The 18306-nt window shown below is 44.9% G+C and overlaps 3 protein-coding genes across 8 annotated transcripts in view; all 3 read left to right on the forward strand.

The window, feature by feature from the left end:
* Positions 1–8264, forward strand: part of zc3h18 (zinc finger CCCH-type containing 18) — a 32284-nt gene extending 24020 nt beyond the window's left edge. For 2 of the 6 annotated variants that reach the window (XM_023827226.2, XM_023827227.2), the window contains exons 10-20: positions 1369–1548; positions 1655–1780; positions 1908–2009; positions 2269–2487; positions 3617–3757; positions 4167–4175; positions 4327–4523; positions 4627–4829; positions 5113–5212; positions 6391–6487; positions 7200–8264. In XM_023827226.2, coding sequence (XP_023682994.2) covers positions 1369–1548; positions 1655–1780; positions 1908–2009; positions 2269–2487; positions 3617–3757; positions 4167–4175; positions 4327–4523; positions 4627–4829; positions 5113–5212; positions 6391–6487; positions 7200–7431 — 1606 coding nt within the window. In that variant the 3' untranslated portion in view covers positions 7432–8264. The remainder of the gene's footprint in view (positions 1–1368; positions 1549–1654; positions 1781–1907; positions 2010–2268; positions 2488–3616; positions 3758–4166; positions 4176–4326; positions 4524–4626; positions 4830–5112; positions 5213–6390; positions 6488–7199) is intronic. The other 4 variants (XM_023827229.2, XM_072698590.1, XM_072698588.1 and 1 more) reach the window with 4 other exon arrangements.
* A 7745-nt stretch (positions 8265–16009) lies between these two features.
* On the forward strand, positions 16010–17675 carry il17c (interleukin 17c). The gene is made up of 3 exons (XM_023827327.1): positions 16010–16244; positions 16428–16684; positions 16778–17675. Exons 1-3 carry the CDS (start codon positions 16236–16238, stop codon positions 17007–17009), a joined length of 498 nt encoding a protein of 165 aa, XP_023683095.1. The 5' UTR covers positions 16010–16235; the 3' UTR covers positions 17010–17675.
* Positions 17676–17770: 95 nt separating this feature from the next.
* The window catches only part of tango6 (transport and golgi organization 6 homolog (Drosophila)), a 28482-nt gene continuing 27946 nt past the window's right edge, over positions 17771–18306 (forward strand). Inside the window, exon 1 of the mRNA XM_072698591.1 lies at positions 17771–17878. Within this exon, the coding sequence (XP_072554692.1) occupies positions 17827–17878 (52 nt within the window). The 5' untranslated portion in view covers positions 17771–17826. The remainder of the gene's footprint in view (positions 17879–18306) is intronic.

Consider the following 18306-nt stretch of genomic DNA (forward strand, 5'->3'; position numbering starts at 1 on the left):
CATGATGTTGGAAACAGTGCCGACTGACCAATGAATGAGTGATGTTTATTGGCCATGTGAGGAATTTTGAATTTGTGTCACGGAAAATAACGTAGTGCAGATAAGTAAACAGTGAAATGTGAAACATCTCTGAGAAACAATTTAAATAGTGAATGACTTAGAGTAATGCTGGATAGTAGTAGCAATAATTATTGATTTTGTCTGTTTTTTGTAGAGATGGGCGATCCACATTTTTTCAGTTCCGTTCCGATTCCGATACACAACTGCAGATATCGATTCCGATACAAGAGCTCTTTTTACTTTGTTATACTTTATATCTAAATTTTTTAAGCTAGTAAATACAGATGGATAAAATGTATGACAAATAATATTTAATTAGGCTACTACAACATAACGTACTGTTCCACCTCGTTTGTTTTTGAGGCATTTGCAGTTCAATATAAATATCTTCAAAGCAAGTATACACAAGTGGCGAATGCTTAAATTTTACCACAATTTTTGTCCCATTGGCGTCAGCGCAGTTACACTTTGTTGCGATGGAAGCCCCTCTTCTACCACAAGCCGCAGCGAGTTCGCAAAACAGTCCAATTAAGTTAGCGACTTCAAATCATTCATTGCTTTTTTTTGTCTCGCAGTTGCGTGCGCTTTAAGTGGAATTGTCCATTAAACGCTATTTCCACCTCTCAACTTTATTTCACAAAGATTGCAAATCGCTGTGCTACTGGTTTCTGTTAAAAGCGTAAAATACTCCCAGATCGTCATGTCTTATCTTACGCTCCTCGTACTGCGAAGGGCATGCGCGTGATGTCACAGCAGGCGGAAGTCACTGTACTCACACCCACTGAGTAGCAAAAAAGACTGAGGGGCAGCATTAGCGTTTCATTTGAATGCCACAAAAAAACACATGTAAAATGGGAAAGAGCTGTCGTGCGATTGATTGCCAAAAACTAAATAAGTAAGTATAGGACGTGGATCGGTCACACATGGCCGATACCCGATCCGTCAAATAGGTCTCGATCGGCGCCGATTCTGATCTGAATATCGGTATCTGTGCATCTCTAGTTTTTTGTTGGATCATGTACAGTCTGAAAGGGTGTTTTTTCCCCCCCTTTTTCTTCGCCTCATTATGAAAGTACAGCTGGGGAACCTTACATATAACATGTTTTTGCAGTTGGTTTGTTTTGGGTATTTTGTTCTTTGCTCAAACGAAGAGAGCTGTTCACGTTTGTTTGTATAAAATGACATCCAAGCAATTCTCGCCAGCACAGCATCCATTCAAGCCCATATCCGTTTGCACGATATGGGCAGGTAGGCTGGGAGTGGGTTGGGGGTCCTGGCCGGAAAGTGCTGAAATGCCTCCCCTCTTAGCAGGCCGATGGAGCCCCCACCCAAAAAGGAGCTGGGCCCCCTGCTGAAGAGGCCCGATGAATGGAAGGACCCCTGGCGCCGGTCCAAGTCGCCTCGGAGACGTGTGGGTATGGCCATGTCACCCCTGCGCCGGCGGCACCGGCCCTCGGGCTCCTCGGTCTCCCTCTCCAACTCCTCCAGGTACCAGCAGGCTCGGCCCGGCCCGGCTCCGATTACGTGGGATCCATCCGCCCGTTGCCAGTGCACCTCTCTGAGCCTTTCTCTCCTCCTCTGTATGCGTTTGCAGGTCCTCGTCGCGCTCTTCCTCCTACACTGGAACCGGCTCCTCCCGATCACGCTCCCGCTCCTCCTCATTCACCTCCTACTCCAGCCACTCCTCCCAGCACAGCTCTTTGTCTCGGAGTCGGTCCAGGTGAGGCACTTCTGAAGGGGGTCATGTGATCTAGGGTGAAGCGATGTGGGACCCGGGCAGATTTTGGCCGGATGTGTTTTTGTACGCGGGCGTCTTAAACCGTGCTGCTGTTTTCGCCTGGCTGTAGATCGAGGTCCTTCTCGTCCTCCCAGTCTCCATCTCCCAGCCGTGCTGCCCAGAGGAATGCCGCCAAGGCTAAAGCGGAGCCAGCTCCTGTGCCCGTCAAAGGGTGTGACACAGCACACGCACACACACACACACACACACACACATGGGGACGAGTACAGGAGTAGGGGCATGAGCACAGATCGCGACGCTCTCTCTCTCTCTCACTCACACAGACACACATACACACACACACGGGGACGAGTACACGTGTATACACATGAACACGGGCACAAACACCAAAGGGGTGGGGGGGTAACAGTGTGGAATGTGCTTTCCTCCTCTCTGAACCCCCTTAACTCTGCCGTGCCGCCCCCACGCAGGGAGAAGGCCCCCACCAAGAAACCGCCCACCCCCCCGCCACCGCAACCGGGCCTTCTGGGAAAACCCGTCAGGCCTGCCACAGAGGGGGCCAAGCCCCCCAATCCCAGGGTGAACCCCCGGGAAGGCGCCAAGCCCATCACCCCACGGGAAGCTGGCAAGCTCTCCGTGCCGCGGGAGGGACGCAGAAAGGAGAGGCAGCAGCACAACCCGCCTCGGAGGTAAGCCCCGCCCACCCCCTCTGCTCCCCCGCCACAAGCACTTGGCATTTCGGCCTGCCTGGGGAAGTCCCCATCTCTCATATCTTAGTTTGTTTTTTTTCCAAGTTTAATATCCTTGTCTGTTCCAATTAACAGGTTTTTGCCTAATAATCTGTTATATGCGTAATAAGCCGTCCTGATAGGTTGCGGCAGAGGTACCTCTGGTGATTAATATCTTCAGACTTGCTAATCCTGAAGGGCCACTCAAGCGGAAAGTGCCGGGAGCGTCTTGCCACAGACGCTCGTTCGGCATTATTTGGATTTTCTGTTATAGTCGGGTGTAGTGCCTGATCCCCGCGAGTGTCCGTGCGGCGAGAGGGTACGCAGAGGTCGTGGCCTCATTTGTATATTTCCAAAAGAGCTTGTTTACCTGTGCTGGGGGGGGGGTGACCCTCACGGAGCACTGTCCTGCCCATAAAGCAGCTCTGTGCGCCAGCCCATTTACATGTACCATTGCGACACTGGAATGGCGTGGATTTCGGACAATGGGGTCCACTCAGGCTTTTGCCGGGGGCGTATGGCCCCAAAGCATGCTGGGAAAAGGGGCTTTTTTTGATATACCTCCGATAACGTGAGCGAGTGGGATGTCGCAGAAAAAGTCGCACTTGCAAGATTCCCCAATCTGCGGCAAACGCGCCGGTAGGTTTATGGCACGCAGGCGTAAAATAACCGCACTTAATATGACCACATGATTATGCAGTGAGCGTCATGGAAAAGCCCTCAGAAAAGTTACACCGTGATGATGTCACCGCACACGTGGCGGTAGCAGCAGGGAGGTGGGAACACTTCATGTGTGTGTCGCTCCGCTCTGCAGCAGAGAGCGCCACCTGTGGCGGCACCAGGGAGTGCACCCCCCAGCCCCCCCCCCCCCCCAGTTTATTCATTTCCAATTTGATAGTTTAATGCCGTTCTTTCAAATCTGGTGGGAGCTGCTGGTGCATTGAGATGTCCGGTGGTCTTTTGAGGCTCTGTGTTCCAACACCGTTTGAAGAGTTAAACCATTTTTGTTTATTGTATGAAGTCGGGCAATCCGCCCCCCCCCCCCCCCCCCCCCCCCCCCGCGCTTGATGACACGAGCGTCTCCCCGCAGGCGGACAGTGAGCGGCAGCGGCAGTGCCAGTGCCTCCAGCTACTCAGCCTCCAGCTCTCGGTCCCGCTCCCCGTCGGGCTCGCACACGCACTCCTCCTCCCCCTCCCTGTCTCATTCCCGCTCCGGATCCCGTAAGTCCAGGTAAGACCGGGACGACCTCGCAACGAACGGGACACTCTGGGGTCCCTTCGCTGAACAAGCACGTCGTCTGTGCTATGCTCCGCGGGTTCCCTTCCCTTTTGGACACAACGCTCAGCTTGTGTGAATGTCAATCCCGTACTTTCCTTAATTGGGGCTTTTCTCAGTTTTCTCAGCTTTCTCGGGGAATTCAGGGCTTGTTGAATTCAGCGTTTTCGCTTGTCACCTCTGAGAGTTAACACTGCAGAAATCAATAGGCATCCTCTGTCCTTCCCATAATACAGGACAAACAATGACAACCAGGCTCTGAGGCTTTGCAAAGTATTTTAACAAATGTTAAACTCTCCCCCCCGCTGCCCCGGCCCTCGCCATGCTGGTCTGTGCTGCTCCGACCCACTGGTGACCCTCGCAGAAAGTCCAGGTACTTTACTGTGGCTCTCATTTGCTATCATCTGCTTTCGTTTATGGTTTGGTTCAACCTGCACTTTAGTTTTGCTCAGTTCTGTTCGAATAGCAGAAGTGACTTGCATCCATCTGGCTTTTCCTGTTTTCGCCCCCCCCCCCCCCCACAGGTCCCTGACTGTCAGCAGCGTCTCCTCCGTCTCCTCGGCCTCCTCCAGCAGCAGCTCTGTACGAAGTGCCGACTCCGATGACATGTACGCCGACCTGGCCAGCCCGGTCTCGTCGGCCAGCTCTCGCTCGCCCACGCCCGCCAAGCCGCGCAAGGAGAAGGGCCCCCCGAGGGACAAGGGCCCCAACCGAGATCGAGGTACCCCCCCCTCCACCTCAGCCGACCTGTTAGGGTATGAATTACAACTCCTCTTATGTCCCCTCAACACTTCAATTGCTTTGTGATCGGGACTGGCACACAGGAAGGCCGATGAAGAAGGAAGACCCCTTCAAAGAAGACCGAAGGAAGCCGGAGCCCCTGGTTCCCGGACCCAGGCTGCCGGCCTTATCCTCCTCGCAGAAGTCCGGCCCCGGTGGGAAGGCCCACCAGCTGCACGCGCCCCCCATGCCCCCCGCGGGAGCATACGGCTCCCATAAGGACATAAAGCTCACTCTGCTGAACAAGGTGATCGCACGTGCGTTTAAGGACGCGAGTCTGGTTTGTATGGGACTCGCAAACACCATGAACTACGTTGCACACCCCCGTCGTCTGAGAGGACAGCCAGAACGGGGAATAAACATCTTTCATACTGGTACTCCAACCCTTGGATGTGTTCCCAGAATGCTCTACAGTGAGCAGTGTGCTCAGTAGGCACTCTGGACTGAAAATTCTCCCAGTTCTTAACAGTCATCAAACCGTGACAAAAAGTTCCATTCTGCCATTGAGTCATTTTTTCTATTTATTCTAGCAGCAGGCAGACAGGGGTAACAGGAAGCGGTACCTGCCTTCGGACAAAGACCGGCCGACATCGCCGTTCTCCAAGAGGATAGCTCTGTCACCAGAGAGGGGTAAACACCTGTCTCCCGCTGCCGCCTTTCCTCACGGCCGTCCACCTGGAGCCGCCGCACTGAGCTGGCTGCCGGCCTCGTGAGCGCGGCATTCACACCTGTGTTCTCGCGCCCCCTCCCAATCTCACCGGGACATTGCAGCTTGTCCGTGACGCGCACTGACGCCCTTGCCGTGCTGGTTTCTGGGGATCCTGAAAGTTTTAAAGTCAAAAAATGAGTGAAAATCTTTTTCTTTTTAGGTATTTAATTCTGAGAAGTTGCCCAAAGACTGAAAGAGTACTCATGTCCATAAGCTGAATATCACTGATTATATTACGATTTGTAGTATTTGAGTTCTGTGGATTCGTGTTCCATGCGTTTGTCACCTCTGCTCTACCCTGGGCCTCTAATTTGACTTGGCATGCTGCTTTCTGACGAGATGGGAAGCTGGCCAGAGCAGGGAGAGAAATACAAATGCGAAAAGAACGAAATTCCGGTTTGCACCCACCACTGTAAGACCCCGTTACCCAGGAAGTGGCACGGCTCATTTGCGTGAAGCGGCTCCCCCTGAGAAGCCGTGTTTCTGCACATCGTCTCCTGCTGTGCATGCACGGTGGCATTGCGACGGAATCATGGGATGGATTGACCCAGTCACTCAAGATGATCCGCAGACTTTGGTGAGCAGTGTAACGTTCAAAGTATTTTCTTCTTCCGAACTTCACACACCAATTGTATCTCTGTGCAGAAGATATCGGGGTGGTCGTGCTCATCTTCTGCGCAGTGATACGATGTGTGGAGCTCGGTAGAAGAAAATAGTTCCAATGTTAAACTGCTCACTACCAAGTCTGTGGATTTATCTTGAGTAACTGGGTCATGGGTTCTGGTTGAATTATTCAAATGTATTTTTTGGTGCTTTAATCACCACAAAAAATGCCTTTTACTCGCATCATATTCAAGAGAAGCCTGTCATTTCTACGGCCGATATCTCCAAAACGAGGCATCTCCCAGCAGAGCCACCTACATAGATAGCAGTAAAGCCCTTCTAACACAAGCCATGCAGCTGGCCCAGTTGTGTTTGGGGAAATCTGAGCTTATTAGTAATAAAAATTGGTCTCTTCATTAGTAATTCATTAGACACCTTCATTACAATGGATGTTGATGTTGGTTTCCTCATTTCATCTGTCTTCCTCTTCTACCAGGTCGTGACAGGAGGATGCTGGGAAGGCCCCCACTGTCCCCAAGACTGGACCGGTCCCGCGGGCAGGGCCCCCGACCCATGCCCCCCCAGGCAGACAGGTGAGCACCCCACCCCCCTCTGCCGTGCCCAGACACATGGGAACCGCTTCTGTGCATCAACAGACTTCCATAGAAGGACGACCGCGTATGGTGTCGATTACGATGTGAATTTCACTGCACGTAGGCAGTTGGTCATTGTCACCAGAGGATCGGTGCCCAGCTTGTCTTTTGCAGTCAGTGGCAGGTTTGTCATTTACACCTGCTTGTTAATGCAAACGGCAGAATTAATACACCATGCAGACAGGGTGACATAAGTAAATCTGAGGCATTTTGAAGGTGCTGCGATTGTTGGTGTCTGACCTGGTGGTTCTAGCATCTCGGAAAGAGCCTCTTTCCTGGGACGTTCACACGGCCCTGCGTGGCGTTTACAGAGACTGATGCGATAAACAAAAAAGCCTTTCAGCCAGCAGCAGTTCTGTTGCCGAAAACACCTTGTGAATGAGAGGGGTCAGAAGAGAATGGTTAATATTCAATAAGTACAATAATAACAGTTCAGGACAGCAGTGGTGGATTTGAAAATGAAAGTTGGTCGTACATGGTACCACGTTGGTGTCCCTAATTGGTGCGTGAGTGCATGTGTCCATGAGTGTGCAGTTAATTAGCCGTGGATTTCTCTACTGCCCTGTCACATATTAAGGTGGGATTCCCCAACAAATTCCCAGCATGGAGAACTGAAAGCAGAGTGTGTGTGTGTGTGTGTGTTTTCTTTCAGCAGGAAGCGGCCTTTGACCCCACCGCCCAAATCCTCCGGCAAAGGCCTAGGGGTCTCCTCGGGAAAGCCCCCCGCCGCTGGCTCTGGCTCCGGCTCCGGCTCTGGCGGGCCGCCCCCGCCCAAGTCGGGCAAACCCAGCAGCACGCTGTCCCGCCGGGAGGAGCTGCTGAAGCAGCTAAAGGCGGTTGAGGATGCCATCGCCCGCAAGAGAGCCAAGATCCCGGGGAAGTAGGGGTGCTGTGGGCATTCCCCCCCCCCACCTGGGGATTATCCACCCTGTCCCAGCACTGGCATTGGCCCTGGGAGCTGTGACTGTTGTCCCAGGAATCTGAAGGCCTTTGTCCCAGGATATAACGGCCTCCCAAACATTTTTTTTGTAGTTTGCCCTCAGAGAGAGGCCTTGAAGATTTTATAAACAGCAAATAGAAAAGGCAGGACCAGGCTGCTCCTTGCCACTTGTCTGGTTTCAAGCAAACAAAAGATGGTCCCTTTAATAAGATTCCTCTCTTGTTTGTTATTTTTCTATTTTGTCTATTGGACTGTGAACGTGGCGTTCCGTACGTACGTGAAGTCGGCGGTTCTGGAAACTAGTTCTTCAGCCCAAACTGGTTTTCTGCAAGATGATCCCGTATCAGCAGCAGGTTCTGGAGAAATGGCAAACAATCTCTTTTTCTGGACCCTTTTTGTTGGCGATGGTCCCTTTTTAAACCAATAAATTGTACTCTCCTAGTTCTGTGCATTTAGTGTTTTTCTGCGATGTTCATTTTCTTACCGTATAAGATTATAGCAAATGTGATAAGCATCGCTTTCTTAAAGTGTACAATTATAGAGGAGATAATGACTGTGATGTGAAGTATTGCCCCCCCCCACACCCTTTTTTTAAAAAGGAAAAAAAAAACTTTATTTGCCATAGCTCTTCCTGAGTAACAATGAATCTCGATTGTGTCTGTCCCACATTTTTAGTTGAGTGTGAGAGAGGTTGTCATTGGGATATGAAGAGGAGATAGGGGTTGTCTTGCTTTTGTGACATGAAAAGCAACTAAATAAACTATTTTGATAAAGAGAGTCGATTTCATTTTATTCATACTAGAGGGAAACTTTGCATTAACCTGTAAGTAGCATTCAGATAATCATGAAAAGTTTTTTTTTTTTTTTTTGCTTGTTAGAATTTTGGGGATATTTTTGCATGTTTACTGGTACATGGAGTTGATTGGAGTCATGGTGTTTTATTCAGGAACCTGCTCTCTCCAGTGGTTAGTCACAGGTAAATCACATGTCTATGAGGCAGTCACTCTTCTCCTAGCCACTGTGGCCAGTCAGCATTGTGTGGCATCTCCTGGTCATGAATACGCTCCCCCTTTCATTTCTGTGGTCCCCGTTTGTCCTGGGAATTCAGCATGACACTTTTCTGAGACCTTAAATCATACATGTTAAATTACTTTATCTTCAGTAAAAGAGAGGCTGGAGGTGGAAAAGGGAACTGCATGTTGTTCTTTGAAATCCCCAGGCACTGGTAAACGATCACACAGGGTCACATGTCGATACTCAACAAAACCCCCAATAAACATTATTAAATTATTATGGATTTTTAACGACTTCTGCCTTTTCAATGTATGGCTGCAGAAACGCCACCAGTTTATACTGGGATCAAGCAAAGTGTATATTCCCCACTGGTGATGACATATCATGGGAGTGTTGGTTTTAAGTGTGTGTCGTGTAAAGATACAGGGATGTGGAGAGGAACGCTGAAATTGCCCTCTCTTGGTTGGTCTTGGGTTTCCTTTGATGGTTAAAGCCACAAGTGATATTTTGGAACTTAGAAAAAATCAACTCACTCAGCAGCACTGAATGCTTTAAAAGAGCCTGAAGTAACACCGACCTTAATCACGTTTTTCTGAATGGGGCAGTAACTTTGGCTTTAAGTGTCATTGCAGCTATTTTGATTGATGGGCCTCATTATCTGATGGATTGTCAGAACAAAGGGGAAGTACTTGTATTTCTGTACAAGTACTTCGAGGACTCTGGGTCAGCTGGCTAATGCAGAAGTGCAAACCTTTTTATGTCGCGTATGCAAGCCAATCTGATATGTCGGGTTGTGTGGTATTTCCCTAGATAAGGGAAAATGATTATATGTAAATTATGCAAATATGTACGTATGCATGCATGTGTATATATACATACAATATTAACATAGTATGTATATAATTTTTTTGGCTGTATCTCTGAACTTTAATATTTTGCGCTTCATTGCAGCACGAGTTTCTCTTTTCTTTAAACAAACTGAACGTGTGATGGTATTAGTTGCTTTCAGTCCAGAGAGGTGATGTAATGTAAGCTTATCTTTCGTTACGGTATGAGTAATGACACTCAAAAGACTGCAAGACGTATTCTGCCATTATATTCTATATCAGTATTTTTTATTTGACGGATGTGTGCCGCTTTGGGCAAAAATAAGTTGGGCAAATAGCACATTACAAAGATATGCACTGTCAAGGAATCGACTAGGCTTAAGTGCAGTTAGGCAGAGCTCCCAATGTATCCCAGGTACTAGTGTAAGTCAGGACTGTAGTGAGAGGCACACAACTTACAAAGCATGAGTCTAGTAAGAAAAGCAGAAAGTGCAATATTAAGAACATTAATGGAACAAAGAATTATATTCGGCAAGTAAAAGTGTTGGAGCAGATGGGTCTTGAGGTGTTTCTTGAAGGTGGAGAGGGAATCTGATGATCAGATATTTAGCAACTCATTTCACCATCGGGAAACCACACAAGAGAACCATCTGGAATGACCCTTCGCACGTGTTGGAGGAATATCCAAGCGGTGTTGGATCGTTGACCTGAGAGGGTGAGATGGAACATCAGGAGGTCTTGTGGAGCCTCTTGATGGAGACGGGCACTTGTCCATCGAAGGCTCCGTTACGCCGACACCAAGGACTTTAACTTGATGTGAGAACCTGTAGGGAAGCCAGTGAAGAAACGAGGAGGGTGTGACATAACATTTAGGCTGATTGAAATTGCACCAGCACATCTGGTATTCAATCACCTGGCGTGATTTGATATTACAAGGTAGTAGAGAAGGGCAGTAGTCTAGTTTTGAAACATGGACCTGGACTAGATGCTGCAGACAAATAAGACCTGATCTTCTTTGATGTTATACGGGGTGAATCTGCAGGAATGGAAGACAGCTGTTAATGTGTTTGGAATATTTCTCCAGTAAAACTTTTTTTTTTATTATTATTTTTAAATAATATTCAGCCATGTGTCATTTCCTCTGTTGTGGACTTGCTTAATTTGGTCCCATCGCAAAACTTTAGCTGAAAGTCGGCCTTCACAATACAGTGGCCACGATGTTTCCTGCTGCTAGATGATAATCAGACACAGGAGATGCTTGTTCTTACAAATAATGGAATACCACAATTTCACATGTTCTCCCAACCTCCCCTGTTGCAGCATGGGAAATACTGAGGAACTGCAGCGGCTTCTAAATAAGATGCATTTAGCCAGTTACTTAATGAATGGCTTGGACAGTTTCAGGTTACTTAGAAAAGCCCACAAACTAAAAATAATGAGGGAAAAAGAACTTGCGGTTTACTCCCATATGTTCTCAGAAAGCGATGTACTGGATTTCACCTACTCGTGTTTTCAAGCAGAACCTCAACAGTGCATATTCCTAATTTGGATGTTTGTAGGTTTCCCCTGGGTGAGAAGTTCATAGGTGACTGTTTTCTTTAATGTTTACCTTTTCTATGTAGAGTTTAGTAATGTAGTAAAGACCTAATGGGTTTCAGTCATCTTCAGAAGGAGAACGGTGCTTAGGATGGATTCTGGATTGATCGAGGGGCATGATTTATCAAAATGAAGATTAGAGTTCATGGCGGTAAAATAATCCAGCCACAGCTGCCAGGCGGGCCTGTTGCCTTGTGCCCCTGTGGCTGTTTATACCCACAAATCCATTAATATGCTGCCCAACTGGTGACTAGTTCTACACCGTGTGCCCCCTGATCTATTACTTATGCCCCCTGGGTTGGAATGTCTGGATCACTGATACTGATGGATGGGGATTCTGTCTATCTTTCCATTTTTTAAGCTAATGAGATGTCCATGGGCCAAAAAGTATTTCATGGGCTGGATTTGACCTTTGTCTGAGATGTCTTGCAGAATCGTGACACCTTTTAGAGGGAACTACTTAGTCTCATCAAAACTAGGTTGTTGCATAATATGTTTGATGTTATGACCCAGCTTTTGCAACTGCCTTTTGTTATACTTAAAAAAACGAAACCCATATTTAACTGCATAGAACAATCACAACATAAACTGAGAAGTTGTATTGTTTTATCACAAATAAATGCAACCGGCAACACTTTTCAAAACATTTGGGACGGGCATGTTTACCACTGTGTTGCATCACCTCTTTTACCAACACACTAAAGGTTTGGGACTGAGGAGGCCAGTTGCTGGAGTTTCGAAACTAAAATGTTGTCCCATTCTTGCCTGATATTGGATTTCATCTGCTTCTCAGTTTGGGGTCTCTTATGCCGTAATTTTTTGTTTCATGATGCGCCAAATGTTTTCAATGAATGACAGGTCTGGACTGCAGGCAGGCCAGTCTAGCACACAAACTCTTCTACTACGGAGCCATGCTGTTGTAATACCTGAAAAATGTGCTTTGTATTGACTTGCTGAAATACACAAGGCCTTTTCTAAAAAACGTCATAGCCTGGATGGCAGCATATGTTGCTCCAAAACCTGAATATATCATTCAGCATTAATGGTTCCTTCCTAGATGTGCAAGCTACCCAAGTCATGGACACTAACACACCCCAATACCATTACAGTCCAGAACTGTCCGCTGATAACAAGCTGGATGGTCCCTCTCCTCTTTAGCCCGGAAGATGGTTCCCAAAAACAAATTTGAAATTTTCATTTGTCAGACCACAGGAGAGTTTTCCATTTTGCCTCAGTCCATTGTACAGAAGTTTGGCCCCAAGAATTTGGTGGCATTTCTGCATGTTGTTTAATTATGGTTTCATCTTTACATGGCAGAATTTCATCCTGCATTTGTGGAAGAAGCGACAAACTGTGTTCACAGACAATGGCCTTCGGAAGTGGTCCTGAGCCCATGCAGTGATTTTCACTATGCAGTCGTGTCTGTTTTTAATGCAGTGCCACCTTTTTATAATATTGGTTTTTGGCCTTGTCCCTTGCATACAGAGATTTCTCCATATTCTCTGAATCTTATTGATATTATGTACCATAGATGATGAATTTCCCAAATTCTTTGCAGTATTTCATTGAGGAACATTATTGTTAAATTGTTGCTGTGTTTGCTCATGCAGTCTTTCACAGAGTGGTGAACCTCTCCCCATCTTCACTGCACAGACACTACTGACCTGTTGCCAATTAACCAAATTAGTTGTGAGATATTCAACCAGGTGTTTTGTTTTATCATCGCACACCTTCTGCAGTCTTTTGTTGCCCCTGTCCCAATTTTTTTGACATGTTGCTGGCATCAAATTCAAATTGAGCATATATTTGTCATAATATTTCTCAGTTTCAGCATTTGATATGTTGTCTTTGTTCTATTTTCAATTAAATATGAGGCTGTATGATTTGCAAAGGATCGGATTCTGTTTTTGTTCACATTTTACACAGCATCCGAACTTTTTTGGAGATGGGGTTGTACCACCTTGACCTTGAGACGGCCCCAGGCAAGATTTGAGTTCTGGTCGCCAAAGGTAGCCACCGTAGCAACATAATGAATATCTCAAGGCTTCTTAGAGATAACAATACAGTTTGCACTCCTGTACAAAGGCGCTATGTGCCTTCATCTTGTTCTGTACTACTGACATTAGTCTTGAAGAGGTACAGCTGCCCACGAAATGATGGCTTAACATCTGGTTCAAATTCTCAACTGTACATGTGACAACTGGTGATAGAAGTGGGACAAAGACTTTTATTAGACCTGTATTACGGTGGTCATTGATGTAAGACCTAGTCAGTTTGGTGGCTCTCTTTGGCTGGAGCCACTGCAACTTTCCTAATGATGTTACTGAGGAACCTTGGCCCTCTGCTGAAGTGAATGCTATCTTAGGTGGTGGAGACTGGCTGGGATTTGGGTCTCCAACTCCGGTCCTGAAGAGCTACCGTCCAGTTTCTCATACCCAGCTTCTGATGAGCCACAGCTGATCTCAGGTAAATACCAGGAGCAGGTGTGGCTCATCAGAAGCCAAGTGGGACAGAAAACCTACTGGATAGTAGCTCTCCAGGACAGGAGTTGGAGACCCCTGCTGTAGACCCTGGTGAAATTGCTATATTGTTTTTGCAATTAAATTTGTAGTGATATGACTGGCGGAGGAGGGGATTACGGTAACTATACTGTTAATGTTTACTTTACTTAGCACATCCTCAGGGGTGTGGGAACATGATTTGGGTTCATTTGTTCCCCCCTATAAATAGACATTTGCCTTTCAATTATTAAGTTGGGTCCTTCCCAGTACCAAAGAGTCTCACACCCTTGCAGATCCTACACCGCACCTGGAATGCTTTGACACCTGTGACTTTATATGACGTCCCTTCCTACGGGTAAAGCTGGGTGTAATCAGTAATAATACTGCATCTAAAGTATTCTCTTATTTACAATGTAACATTTTAACAGTCAATAAATATAAGAAGATTCCTCTACAGTCACACTGGAAAAGAAAAAAAAGTCTAAATTAATTGGAAACCATAAATCACGGTCAGCCTGGAACATATCCCATTAAGCACAAGGAAGGTTCTGGGTGCAGCCCTGGTACTGCTTTGTACGGAGCCCCAAAAGGGACATAGGTAATTAAAACATTTTTTTTTTACTGTATCTGGTGCTCACCAGTTAGTATCTTACCAGATACGGTAAAAAATATATAAATCATCTATGTCCCTTTAGGGGCTCCGTAGTTCCCCCAATGGTACAAAAATGTTCCTCAGAGTCCATTTATGTAACTTAAAATGCACATTTATCTACAGCTAGGCTACAATTGGTAGCCCGTTGAGGGTACAGCCTCAGTGACAAGTAATCATACCCTCCAAGGTAGAAATTGGTAATTTTTTGATGGTGGAAATTGTCTTTTTTACGCCTCCCTCAACTTGCTCTTTGTAAGCAAGCTGTCCGCGAAGGGCAGCCACCCATGGCAGCGCCCAGGGACCCACAGACATGCTGAGGCTGGGTTCAAACCGGCGCCCTAGTGATTACAAGCACACAGACTTAGCCCACTGAGCCACATGCAATTGATCATAAGGCAGTCACTCATTATTGGCAATTAAAGGTGCCATTGTGAAAGTTTTTAGACTGTGACAGAAAAGCGGACTGCTGGAGAAAGGGATGTGGTTGCTTGGATGAATGGAATGTCATATTTTTAAATATGGTACAACTCTGTAAAATGCAATACAATCGTTAATTTAATTGAAATAATGAAAAACGTAGCACCTTTGTGGAAAATTAAGAATTTATTGTCTGAGGGTTCTAAATGACTAATGATTATTTTAAACTACTATCAACTACTAGGCCTATCATAAACGCATTGCAGTCTTCAACGTCTCCCTGAAATTTACATACAGCTTTTAAAGACTTGTGTTATGTCGTCTTCGAAGAATTCAATGCTGAGTGAATTTCTGGACTCGCAGCTGAATGAGGAAAACCGTTTGTACTGAATATTAATTAGCCCACTCACTTCATGGGCAAGTGTATTATGTAATTTGGGGCTAGTGGATTGGGTAGTTTTGTTTGCCTTATGCATCTTTTATCTCTCTCGGTCAATATGTCTCAATTCATTTCAAATTGCAAAACTGGTTTCTGGAGAGGCTTGTCATGTATTTCACGTTTCCCTACATCACTGCCAAACAACGAAGATGACATACTGCCTGTAAACATTTTTGTGTAGGCGTGCATATGTTGACGAGATGATTTAGGTAAACGAATGGGGATTTGTTTTAGAATAAGATTAAGGAAGAATGCGTAGGCTACATATCACTATTACTGGAAATCAATAAACCGGTCTCATAAATGACCCTGGTGTGTGTGTGTGTGTGTGTGTATCCCCTGTGTTTTTAATTCTACTATAATACTCACTTTACGTACAATGTACTTGAAATATTTGCAACTATGTGAAACTGTATATTAGAATTAACCTTTGCCCACGGGAAAAACATATTTTCCTGCTGTAAAATATTTAAACGAGAACACTGTAATGCATTCATGATAGTAGTTTAAAATAATCCTTAATCATTTAAAATCTATGTAGCCTGTGTTTATTAATCCAAAGGGACTATATCAGTATCTTAAGGATAAGTTAGTGATTTTTTTCACTTATTAGTAGTATCGATGACAAATACTTTGTTAAATAGGGTGAGTATTTTTAAAAACCTGGGAAAATGGGACAGTTATACTTGGCGGTTAATATATGTGTTTATTGATACTTTTTATCTTCTATATAGTGTTAAAGGGGCATTATTGTATTTAGAAGTTGGGACTCAAGATATTGAGGTGATTCTGTACATTTTTTCCAGAAAACAGATTTTCAGAAAGTGTCTTATTTTAACAATACTCACCCTAGAATGTACCAGTCACAACAAAGTATTGTATGAAATATTATATATTGTTTGGTATATCTGTTTTAAATGTGAGTTTTAACGTCATTACTTGTAAATACCCTTCGTTAGTGCCCGCGTGTTTTCCTTCATTTTTCATCCGTTATAATTGAGACTATCGAGCCCTGGTCCTATCAGCAGCTACTTTTGCATATATTATATGAGCTCATCTCTCCCGGCTGACGCTGTGTGACATTTCCAGATGTAAACCTTTGCACCGTAATAATAACCTCCCACTCCATCGCTTTAGGAAAAGGAAGCACGGAACTGAACTTTTTATTTCTATTTCCTTTTGCAAAGTCGGATTTCCCCAAGGAAGGCTGTCTATAAATATTGTGACGAACGAAAATATGGCACAGAACGAACTAGACGCGTGGATTAACTGTCATCTCCAGCAAGTCCTGTTTAATCAGAAATGTTGAGGGTACGTTAAAGCCCAAGATATTGTACTGCTTATTACAAATTTTAAAATTTTAGATTTTAATTTTAAAATCTTAATTTATTTTACTACATTTTCTTTTTTTGTATTTTAGTATAGCCTACCACAGCACCTTTTAACTCATATCTTGTTGCTTAACTCCAAATTATTATCGGCTTTATTTTGCAGGTTTTACTATATATTGTCCTGTTGTTTAGTTTAAGTTTGAGCAAGCTGAAACAAGCAAAAAAGCACAAGGGCTGTTTTACACTGGATGAGATGAAGCACCACGCGAAAAAGTTTTTACGGAATAATCTCCGGCTGCCGCTGGAGTACGTGGACCACCCTCAGCAGGAGCACCTGGCCAGGCAGTTCTGCTCCAGCTTCAAGCTGCAGCCACTGTCGTCGAGTTACATCAATCGCTCCATCTCCCCCTGGCGATATAGGTGAGCAAGCTACCCAAACTCGCGGCGCAGCGAAATCGGTGACCGTGGCGTGTCAGGGTGTCGGGCATTAAAGTTCACGTTCCCTTTTTGCAGAATGGACCACGATGAGGCGCGGTACCCTAGCGGCATCGCTTTCGCTGAATGCCTTTGCGATGGCTGCATCATTAACGGGTCTGAGGACACGAGCTATAACTCTGTAGTAGTGAAGCAGACGCGCATGGTCTTGAAAAGAACCCAGTGTCACCAAAATCCCGACAGATATTCATTTGAGAGCATGTTTCTGGAGGTACCCGTGGCTTGTACCTGCGTCATACCACCACAATGATCTTTTATAGAATCGTCTTTTTGTTGTTGTTAAAAAGGAAACAACCTCTAGGGACTTTTCTTGTAGTATGATGTGTTCATTTTAAATACACTAAAACTGTTAATACGATTACTATGGTTATTTTTGTTAACTTTAATATTTTACCAATCCACGTTTTACATGGATTTTAAGGACTGCACAACCAATTGTCTACTTGTTGTTGTCAACTGTTTGGAGAAAGGTCCTATTATATTTTATTATTACAATTTCTCCATCATTGTAGTTAAGTTATTTGACAAAATCGCAAAATTTACTGTGTTGTGCCTGGCATTTTTAAATTATTATTATTGGGTTTTTTTTCTTCTTCAAATTGTAATACTGTTTCGTGTGAATATTTATTTTTACTGTGAATACTGTTCAGTAACTGCCTCAGGAAACTTAAAGTGTCAATTCCATTAAGAGTTAAACTCTAGATAAGCTCTGCAAAGGCAGTTGCCATTGTCAGCTCATATGGACTACTTTTGCGAATTATTCTCAATGCCTTTATATTAAAATTACAACCAATGCTTATACACATATGTTTCAGCTTTGGTTTCCTCGGTGTTTTCTTTAATCTACACACAAATCTTTCCAACGATTATCCTCGAAAGGATGTTTTTGAGCAATATAATAAAGATTTACGTGAGACTGCCGTGTGATTTTGTTCGTTTTTGACTCATTCAAAATGGAGTACGTTTCATGACGCTTTTGGCCCCTTCTGATGACGTTAATTTAGTGTATCGCGGACGCCCTGTTGACGTTCTAGTGCTTGGTTCCATGTGGAAATGTTTTGATAAAAATGGCCTCTGCATTTCTGAATGCACTTGGTACCCTAACGAAGCCTATTGGGGGTGAGTAATTATTAAGTGTGATTTATTATAAATGTAGTGTCTTTGAATATCTTTATTTTTAAAGCTTGGCTTCCTATCTGTTTCAGTTTATGATACCATTGTTTTCGAATTCATATCTGCACCAGGTGTAGTCACTTTAAATCTAATATAAACAGACGCATGTTTTCTACACTTTGCTGTATAGTATTTTATGTTGTCATAGCTACCTGTCCGATACGTCGGTAGATAACTTTGGGTCTTTTCTATAAGTCAAAGAGATGTGCTTATGAGCAGAATGTATACACAGCGTGTTATGACCTCATATAACAGTTGTTTGAAAGACTGTATTGTTCTGTCCCCTATTTTCCGTACATTTCCTAATAGTAATGGCAGGTAGAGGCACTTATACGTGGTCGTGCCAACCAACAATCCAATGAACCTGCTAGCTT

Source organism: Paramormyrops kingsleyae, chromosome 13, assembly GCF_048594095.1.
Source record: "Paramormyrops kingsleyae isolate MSU_618 chromosome 13, PKINGS_0.4, whole genome shotgun sequence".
Classification (NCBI taxonomy): Eukaryota; Metazoa; Chordata; class Actinopteri; order Osteoglossiformes; family Mormyridae; genus Paramormyrops; species Paramormyrops kingsleyae.

Bases quoted from the DNA above. Each gene is read 5' to 3' on its own strand.
- il17c (XM_023827327.1), top strand. The intron at 16,685-16,777 runs GTGAGCAAGCTA...CCCTTTTTGCAG, and splicing joins ATCTCCCCCTGGCGATATAG to AATGGACCACGATGAGGCGC.